This window comes from Bos javanicus, chromosome 29 (genome assembly GCF_032452875.1).
Source record: "Bos javanicus breed banteng chromosome 29, ARS-OSU_banteng_1.0, whole genome shotgun sequence".
Classification (NCBI taxonomy): domain Eukaryota; kingdom Metazoa; phylum Chordata; class Mammalia; order Artiodactyla; family Bovidae; genus Bos; species Bos javanicus.
In genome coordinates, this window is record NC_083896.1 from 6,139,769 (window position 1) to 6,149,688 (window position 9,920).

At 43.0% G+C, this 9,920-nt stretch overlaps 1 protein-coding gene across 2 annotated transcripts in view; it reads right to left on the bottom strand.

Moving 5' to 3' along the window:
• The window catches only part of FOLH1 (folate hydrolase 1), a 72,505-nt gene extending 66,207 nt beyond the window's left edge, over positions 1–6,298 (bottom strand). The window contains exons 1-2 of one of the 2 annotated variants that reach the window (XM_061406012.1): positions 6,037–6,298; positions 3,192–3,297 (exon numbers count right to left, since the gene is read on the bottom strand). In XM_061406012.1, the coding sequence (XP_061261996.1) occupies positions 3,192–3,297; positions 6,037–6,154 (224 nt within the window). In that variant the 5' untranslated portion in view covers positions 6,155–6,298. The remainder of the gene's footprint in view (positions 1–3,191; positions 3,298–6,036) is intronic. The other variant, XM_061406011.1, reaches the window with a different exon arrangement.
• Between the last annotated feature and the right edge of the window lie 3,622 nt (positions 6,299–9,920).

The window sequence follows — 9,920 nt, forward strand, 5'->3', positions numbered from 1 at the left end:
CTCTGAGCCATCAGAGAAGCCCTCTCATTCATACAGAAGGAGAAAATTGCTACCTCACTAATACACAAAGATCTGAGGCTCAATGAGACAACTGGTAATAAACAGAAGTTTCTGTTTTTTTGTTTTAATCAATTGAGAAGTGTGTCACAATTTCTTGACCTACTAGAATATCAAGTTATTTTTTAATTTATTTGAATAATTTATTAACTATCCAAAATAGCTAACATCGTGCATTTAAAAAATAGGCACATACATCTCTGTCTGGCTAAAAAACTTTAAATATGTCCTAAGTATCATTATGTCATCTCAATTAATAAAGGGAGCTATTGATGTACATTTTAATACACTACATTTGGTTTACGAATGAACAATGCTTAGAGACATTAGGTGACTTAAAGACAACCAGTGAAAGGTAGAACTGGTTTTCAAATGCAGATCAGTGAAATTCTAAAACATTCCTCTAAAATAACCTTGTCTTTCAGAAAGCATGGAAGAAGAATGCAAAATAATGAACAAATCTGAGACTTTTACCAGGTGTTACAAAACAAAAGGAAAACACAGGACAACCTTGCACGCCAAGGGAGACCGAAAAGGCAGTCCCTCCTTAATCCTTCCAGTCAGAGTCAGGTAACTTCGAAACAGTAGAGAAACTTTAGCAGTAAAGCGAAGGGTTAGAAAAGGGGGAAAGACAGATCTGAGCCTTTAATGACCCCTGACCTAAGGGTATAAATAGACTGAACAGCTCCAATGGACAAATGGCAAACTGGAATTAGGGGGAGTTCAGGAGGCTTCTGGAGATTCTGTGGCCCTTGGAGGGGTGAGTGGGGGTTCTGTTCATCTCTTTTTGTGTTAATGGTGAAAATTCTTGAGTTCTAAATGATGCCAAGCAGGGCCCTGTGGGGTTTCAGGCATGGAGGCCTTTTTGTCCCCCACTTCTCTAGGCAAGACTCTACCTTCATGACCTTCCCTGAGTTCTAAAGGGCAGACTCAAACAGCTGCTAATTAAGAGAAATCACCTGAAATCACCTGAAATATGGTGAGATTAAAGGAACCAGAAAAACTCATCAAGTTTAGGAGACCCAACCACCTGAGACCCTGCATACATCCTAACCTTGTCAGTTGGCAGAAGAATGCTAATACCTCGATCCTTGTCACATAACCCTATCTGACTGTTTAACCTCTTCCATTCTCCAGGGCTTCCCTGGTGGCTCAGATGGTAAAGAGTCCGCCTACAAGGCAGGAGACCTGGGTTTGATTCCTGGGTTGTGAAGATCCCCTGGAGGAGGAAATGGTTACCCACTCCAATATTCGTGCCTGGAGAATCCCCATGGACAGAGGATCCTGGCAGGTCATAGTCCATGGGGTCACAGAGTCGGACAGGACTGAGCGACTAACACTACACACTATACTATTCTCCAGGGAGAGGAGCACAGTTCTTGAGGTACTCCCCCTCTGCCTGCCAAAGAAATAAAGTCACTCTTTCCTCCCCCATAACTGTCTCCATATTTCTGTTCATCACTGCTACACAGAGAGCCAAGATTTTGGCAGTATAAACAGAAGATCTTGGTCAAGGCCATGGAGAATAAGCAAAAAGCTGAGGGCCCAGAAAGTGAGAAGATATTCATTTTTCTTCTTTGCTGGTCACTCCACATCACAGAGGATGAGATGGTTGGATGGTATCATTGACTCAATGGACATAAGTTTGAGCAAATTCTGGGAGATAGTGAAGGACAAGGAAGCCTGGCGTGCTGCTGTCTGTGGGGTCCGAAAGAGTCAGACACGACTTGGCGACTGAATAACAACAACCATGTCACAGGTCAGAAAAGGAAAAAGGAAGCAGAGGTAGCACCTGTCTAGGAGTGAAGATTATGTCTAGCCAGACTCCCACTTTCATTACATCTATTATATATAACTACAGAAAAAGACATGGAAGAGGCAGAAAAATTTCCACAAAAAAAATTTTTTAATTCCATATCTCTCACCAGAAATGGCCCTTATAAAGACTTGACAGATGCCCTAGCAAATTTTATTCATAGTTTTAATTTTAAAGACTATGTGTATATTCTCTCTGGTGTTAGTTGCCTCGTTATGTCCATCTCTTTGAGATCCCATGGACTGCAGCCCAACAGGCTCTTCTATCCATAAATTCTTTAGACAAGATACTGGAAAATGTAGTCATTCCCTTCTCCAGGGGATCTTCCCAACAAAGGGATCAAACCCAGGTCTGCTGCATTGCCTATCTATCTATCTGTTCACTTGCCTGTTTTTATATAAAATTATAACTTGCATTGGAGAAGGCAATGGCACCCCACTCCAGTACTCTTGCCTGGAAAATCCCATGGACGGAGCAGCCTGGTAGGCTGCAGTCCATGGGGTCGCTAAGAGTCGGACACAACTGAGTGACTTCACTTTCACTTTTCTCTTTCATGCACTGGAGAAGGAAATGGCAACCCACTCCAGTATTCTTGCCTGGAGAATCCCAGGGATGACGGAGCCTGGTGGGCTGCCGTCTATGGGGTCGCACAGAATCGGACACAACTGAAGCGACTTAGCATAGCATAGCATAGCATAACTTGCATTCATAAAGGAATCCTTTAATCATTATCAGGACTTCAAGTATTTTGTTTTGAAAGAGTCTAAGTATTCCAATCAATTACTCAATAAAAGTGTTTTATTTTTAGTTGTCTTGAAAATACCTTTTAAATTTATTCATTTACTCTTTTTCTCCATACCAGGGATAGCTATGTCAGGAAATAGGCAGCAGGTTTTTACACTAGGTCACACATATGCTCTCTAATTTCATGCTCGTCATAACAGTATCACTATTCCCATCTTACAGATGTGAAAATGAGAGCTCAGGAAGGTTACATATTCACTCAAAGTTATGTTAATATCAACAGGCAAAGATGGAATTTAAACTTGTCAATGTCTGACTTCAAAGTCCAAATTTATTCTTTTGACTTAAATACATTATCTTCCTCTAAAACAGGAGTCAGCAAACTATGTTTTAAGCTGGCTCTTTACAGGAAAAGTATGCTGACACCTGCTTTAAAACATCTATCATGATAAAGTTCAGCTGAGGGTAAGACTTTTTTTTTAAGTCAGTTTCTGTTTATGAAATAATGGATCAAGCTTCTAAACAGAATAACAAAATTTTTCAACTTGATATAAACTTTGTAGTATCTGCTTACTACAAGAAGGTCTTGATGTTCTCTGCTTTCAACTCATCCAAAAACGCTTTCTTTACATTATGCTGTGGAATGTTAGTAGCTTCACTGGAGGACTTTATAAACCATCCTGCAAAAGACAAACAAATATAGGAATGGGGTATAAGATTACAGACAGAGCATATTTTTCCTTATTATTTTATTTATCATACGTAAAACACAAATTGTCCATGACCTCTGGCATTAACTGAGATTTCCTGAAGTTTTCTCTTGCCTACCTCCATCGGAAAAAAAATCATGCAGACAGACTTAATTACAAATCAGTCACAATATATTTTTAATCCAATTTCATTATGTATTGCTGTTATTCTAAGAAATGCTTTATGATATTAGCACTAAAATTAAATATACTAATGGGGAAAAGGAAAGCCTAAAGGAGATCCACCTTCTTTCTCCTTCAAGCTTCTATCCCCAGTGACTACTCCTCTGCTGACCCAGAAGAAACATTTAGTAGATGTTTAATGAATTATGAATATATTTCACGTACATAAATCATTTCAAAGAGTTGAAGGCAATTCAGTCTTATAATCTGTTCTGGTTCTGACACTAAAACAAAGTGTGATAAAATATTCTGTGCTTCCAGTTGAAGGCAGGCTTGAGAAGTCCAACTTCAGAGAGCTACAATGAAACTGCAAGACACCCAACATCTCTGCAAGACAGAGGCTAGAGGCAACAGGCAGGCAGTTCGCCCAAGACCATGATCCGTTGTAGTTGGCTTCATGAAAGATGATATGATTTGTGCATAAATGGTTACCAAAACCACCCAGCTAGCTTTTATGGAGCTTTCCAATTATTAATCACATACATGCTACACACATGTATATATACATGTGTACTGAAATAAATGGTTGGCAGCAAATGGAAATACAGTTCCACCAGTATGTTTAAAAAAAAAAAAGGGGGACTTGGAAATGACTTTAAGATCAGGGCACACGGGGGATGAAATGCTTGAATAGAGATCTGAAAAATGAGTTGGATAAAGAGGATGGAGGCCTGTGGGAGGGAAGGAGCAGAGAATCCTAGGGAAAAATTAACATTAATAAAGAACGCACTCTTTGTAAGCCACTGTATGGGGCCAGGGCAACACTGGGTACACACTCAGTCGCTTCAGTCGTGTCTGACTCTTTTCAGCCCCGTGGACTGTAGCCTGCAGTCTCCTCTGTCCACGGGGTTCTCCAGGCAAGAATACTGGAGTGGGTTGCCATGCCCTCCTCCAGGGGATCTTCCCAACCCAGGGATTTAACACGAGTCTCCTGCATTGCAGGTTGGTTCTGTACCCACTGAGCCACCTGGGAAGCCCAAGGGCAACACTAAGAAGCACAAAATGCTTCTAAAAGACAGAAAAGACTTCCCTGGTGGTACGGTGGACGGGAATCCACTTGCCAACACAGGGGACACAAGCTGGATCCCTGGTTCAGGGAGACGGTACATGCCAGGGGCAACTAAGCCTCAGTGCCACAGCTGTTGAGCCTAGAGGCCAAGAGGTCCAACTATTGAGCCGTGTGACCCCCACTCCTGGCAACTAGAAAGCTCGAGCACAGCAAGACCCATCGTGGCCAAAAAAAAAAAAAAAAAAGACACATAAGATCCTAATCTTCGTGCTAATCTTGCCGAGTGAATTTCCCACGTTTTCAGTTGAGACAATTGAAACTCAAGGTGGCCGGTGTCCTTAATGAGCACACTTATCTCACCTAAGCCTCACAGCAACCCTGATATCCACATTAGTTATGAGCACAATGTGGTTCAAAGGGCACAAAGCAAGCAAAAAGAGACTGAGTTCGAGCCAATCTAGCAGGTTTATTGGAGAAGGAAATGGCAGCCCACTCCAGTATTCTATGCTGGAGAATCCCATGGCAGGCTCCTCTGTCCATGGGGTTGCAAGACTCGAACATGACTTAGCGACTAAACTACTATTCCTAGCAAGTTTATGCCCTGGTCTTCTAAATCCCAGAAAGAGAGCCCAGAATTCATAGTAGGGGTAAACTACCTGGGGATACCTTACACTAGTCTTGTGCATTAAAGTACAATTAGAAGCATCTCCTCCCCAGGAAAGAATAAAGTGCCAATTTACTACTCCCAGTAAGTTACAGCTATTGTTCTTATAAAGACTGACAAATAAGGCTAAGAGATTTCCTCACTTGCTCAAGGTCAGGAAGAAGTTGCACAGTCTTTAAGAAAAATCTCAGCCTTGCTCCCTGATTACCTTGGAGAGTTGGGTTAGGTCTGCAAGTTAGTACACAGGGGAAAACTTGAAAGCACTGCTGTTAAAGTTCTCCTCAGGGCACTGACAATAAGGTCAGCCAGTTACTAACTGTTCCTCTATTACTTACTTCCAAAAAGAGAGAAAGGGGCTCCCGAGAGGCAATGCCCAGCGCTCTCCTCACTGTACACATGAAGCAGTCTCAGGCACAAGACTAGATAAAGACCCCAAAGAGGTAGGAGTCGTTTCTTACAAAGCTTCTTGGACGATCTAGCAAATGCCCCCCAGATCCTGCGGAAAGGTGCCAATTTCTCGCAGGCCTGCAGCCGGTGGAACTTTCTCAAGTTCAGTTTCAGGGTTTCTGCACTCTCCTGACCCTGGGTGCCTGTCCTACAGCAGCCCGTCCAGAACGCAAACGTGCACCGTCCCCGGCAACTAAGTCCCACCTAACTCGCGGGAGCTGGTCCGCACGCCCCCCAGCCCGATCCCCGCCCCGGAGCCCAGCAGCAGTATCCCCCGCGGCAGGGGGCCCCGGAGCCCCGCGGGCCGCGGGGCAGCCGGCCGGGCGGGGGCCGAGCATGGCGCGGACCCCCGTCCTGCCCCTCGTACCGAAGAGGAAGCCGAGGACGAAGAGGCCGGCGCCCAGCACCACGGCCCCCGCGCAGAGCCGGCGCGGACGGCGCCAGGCCACCGAGGCCGAGTCGGTTTCGTGAAGCGGGTTCCACATCACGGCGCGCGGCGGCGGGGCCTCCGGGACCGTGCGGCGGCACCGCTGCAGCCTCGTGGGCGGCTGGGCAAGGGCGCCTTCCCCCGCCCCGCGCGGATCAGCCCGGCCGCCGGGAGTGCGCTCCCCGCCCGGGCTCCGCGGATCCCGCCCCGAGACTCGGTCCGCTCGACTCTCAACCAATCCGGGAGAGCGAGAGGCGGAGCCGTCCGGGAGCAAACCCCTACTCCGCGGAGAGGTGCTTAAAAAAAGAGAAAAAGTTTGGCTTCAGGATTTCTAGCCCTTATTTTAAAATGAAAGGAAAAGGAGGAACAAAGGGAAGGAGGAAGCGGAGGACAAACGCTTCTCCTTTCTGCACTCCCAGGCCACAGTCCTATGGACAGAAAGAAAACTGCTTCGCGCGGAATTCAATGGAAGGGTCCTCTATTTTTTTTCTGTCTATGAAAATACATTTTCCAGGCTAGTTGGTAGACTAAATTATTTCTCAAGAACTTTTTCTCGGACCTGAGATCCCACTCGACTCTTTGCGACCCCGTAAACTGTATGGTCCACGGGATTCTCCAGGCCAGAATACTGGAGTGGGTAGCCTGTCCCTTCTCCAGGGTATCTTCCCAACCCAGATATGGAACCGGAGTCTCCTGCATTGCAGGCGGATTCTTTACCAACTGAGCCATCACGGGAGCCCCATTAAATACTATTACAGCCCTGTAATTAGTTGGTGATGGACAGGGAGGCCTGGCGAGCTGCAATTCATGGGGTCGCAAAGAGTCGGACACGACTGAGCGACTGAACTGAACTGAAATGAATGAGGAAAATCGAGTAGAAAACGGTAGTGCCCTATTTTGGCACTGATTTGGATTCAGGGAGTAAATTTTGATGTCAATGTGAGTTACCGCTCTGCAGTTTTTCCTAGTGAAGATCACTGATATTAATAAACTATTAGGAAATTATTCCTGCCTTTACATTACAGAGCCATTTTTTTAAAGAAATGATACTGGTATTTGCTGAAGGCGGAGACTTTATCTCGTTTCATATCCCAGCTGCACTTGGCACTCTATTACGTTGTGGGCGTGAAAATCAGTCTTTGTTGAATTAACCTGGCAAGTCTGCCGCTATGTCGCGTCAGTCGTGTCTGACTGTGCTACATCGCACATAATTTTACCCTTGTTCAGATAAGATCAGTCGCTCAGTCGTATCCGACTCTTTGCGACCCCATGAATCGCAGCACCCCAGGCCTCCCTGTGTCCATCACCAACTCCCGGAGTTCACTGAGACTCACGTCCATCGGGTCAGTGATGCCATCCAGCCATCTCATCCTCTGTCGTCCGTTTATCCTCCTGCCCCCAATCCCTCCCAGCATCAGAGTCTTTTCCAATGAGTTAACTCTTCGCATAAGGGGACCAAAGTACTGGAGTTTCAGCTTTAACATCGTTCCTTCCAAAGAAATCCCAGGGCTGATCTCCTTCAGAATGGACTGTTTGGATCTCCTTGCAGTCCAAGGGACTCTCAAGAGTCTTCTCCAACACCACAGTTCAAAAGCATCAGTTCTTCGGTGCTCAGCCTTCTTCACAGTCCAACTCTCACATCCATACATGACCACAGGAAAAACCATAGCCTTGACTAGACGAACCTTTGTTGGCAAAGTAATGTCTCTGCTTTTGAATATGCTATCTAGGTTGGTCATAATTTTCCTTCCAAGGAGTAAGCGTCTTTTAATTTCATGGCTGCAGTCACCATCTGTAGTGATTTTGGAGCCCAGAAAAATAAAGTCTGACACTGTTTCCACTGTTTCCCAGCTATTTCCCCTGAAGAGATGGGACCGGATGCCATGATCTTCGTTTTCTGAATGTTGAGCTTTAAGCCAACTTTTCCACTCTCCACTTTCACTTTCATCAAGAGGCTTTTTAGTTCCTCTTTACTTTCTGCTATAAGGGTGGTGTCATCTGCATATCTGAGGTTATTGATATTTCTCCCGGCAATCTTGATTCCAGCTTGTGTTTCTTCCAGTCCAGCGTTTCTCATGATGTACTCTGCATATAAGCTAAATAAACAGTTGGTATTTAAAGGATGACAATAACCACAGGCTTTATAAAAATCAATGATGTTCTTAAAATCTGCAAGGGAAACTGCATGCATGGCCTTTAGCTGGGACTGCTTAATGGGAACATTGTATTTAACAAATCCAGGAAATAGCAGAGCTTGAACCTGCTGGAGATAACAAAAAACTTGGGGCCCTGGAAGCTGCGGGAGGGGTAGTCAAGGAAAAGCAGACAGTTTACTTTGGGAAAGGCAGAGAGTGAGGACAGACAGGGCTAGATGGTAGAGAATCTCAGGTACTTTATATAAAGAATTTCTGAGCTAAGTAAAGAGATATGGGAGAATTAAAATGTCAACAGTGAACCGAGTCAACTACTAGATGACCTAGGACAGGTTAGGGTTAGGGAACCCTAATCCTAACCCTTAATATCTTTCTAACAATACCTTTTATTTCTTGAATATTGCCTAATGTTCTTGTTGTCAAATCTAACCAAGAATGGTAGAAGAAATACTCACTGAGCACTTTCTAAACGAGACACTTTATATACACATTAACTTGTTTAATCATTGGTACGTTTCATAGTTGATACTATCACTTTTTTCATTTTACACATAGAAAAACTGAAATTTAATTAGATGGAATAAATTACTCAAAGTGACAAAGCTAAAACATAATCCAATGCTTATCTTACTCTAAATCGCTGTCCTGTCTGCACTGAGCATGGGATATATTTGCTAAGAGCTCTGCTTATATTGGGAGGAGCACTGGGCTTGAAGTCAGAAGACTTGGACATAAGCTTCAGTTCTGGTCCTGTCTAAACCCTAAATCCTCAAGAGTGACATAATGTATCGTCTCATTTGTAAAAAAAAGAAATAGGATCATCTAATAACATTATTAAGAACTGTTGATAAAGATGTTCTGAAGGTTATATGTGACTGTAAATGAGGCAAATTATATTTATTAAATACAAGAAGTGTTTTTGAACAATATAAGAACTACATGACAATTTAGTTAATACCCTTTACAATGAGGTAAGCTACATTTGAGAAATCAGAGAACAAATGATAATTTGTCATCTTATAGAAAGGACTCCTTAGCCCCTCATGAAGCATATAGTTTAGCGGGAAAGACGAAGCTTTTATGAGTAATTAATGACTAATTAATATCATGAGCACATTCTACATGGTAAGCACTTACTATATGCTTTGAAAGGTAATTTTATTTGATTACCAAGATTTTGCCCAAAAGAATTTGAAATCTCTAAGAAGTGATTTTACAAGCCACACTAGATTTTTCTATTGTCATTTTTATTATTTCCATTTTATAGCTGAAGAAACTAAGCTTTAGTGAAGTTAAATTACTCCCTCCCCTACAAAAACACATGTGTTTTCTTTGATAAGTGTTGGATCACATTATACTTCTTTCTTTGACTATTGAGGAAAGATTATAGATGACCTTTATATAAGGACTTGTAGAAAAGTCCAAAATCCAGTGGAACATTCTCTTATTTCTCTTGATTATAACATTTATCATTCTGTATTGTAACTGTGTTTATATGTCTATCTTCCTGAATATTGTGATCTTTTTCGAGGTCAGGTACTTTATTTGACACATGTTTATACCCATAATATTTGGCACAAAATAACTATTTGATAAATATGCATTCATTAAACAAATAAGTGAATGATTGAAGAACAATTTTAATGCTAAAAAGGAAAGCCTTTTGCTTGC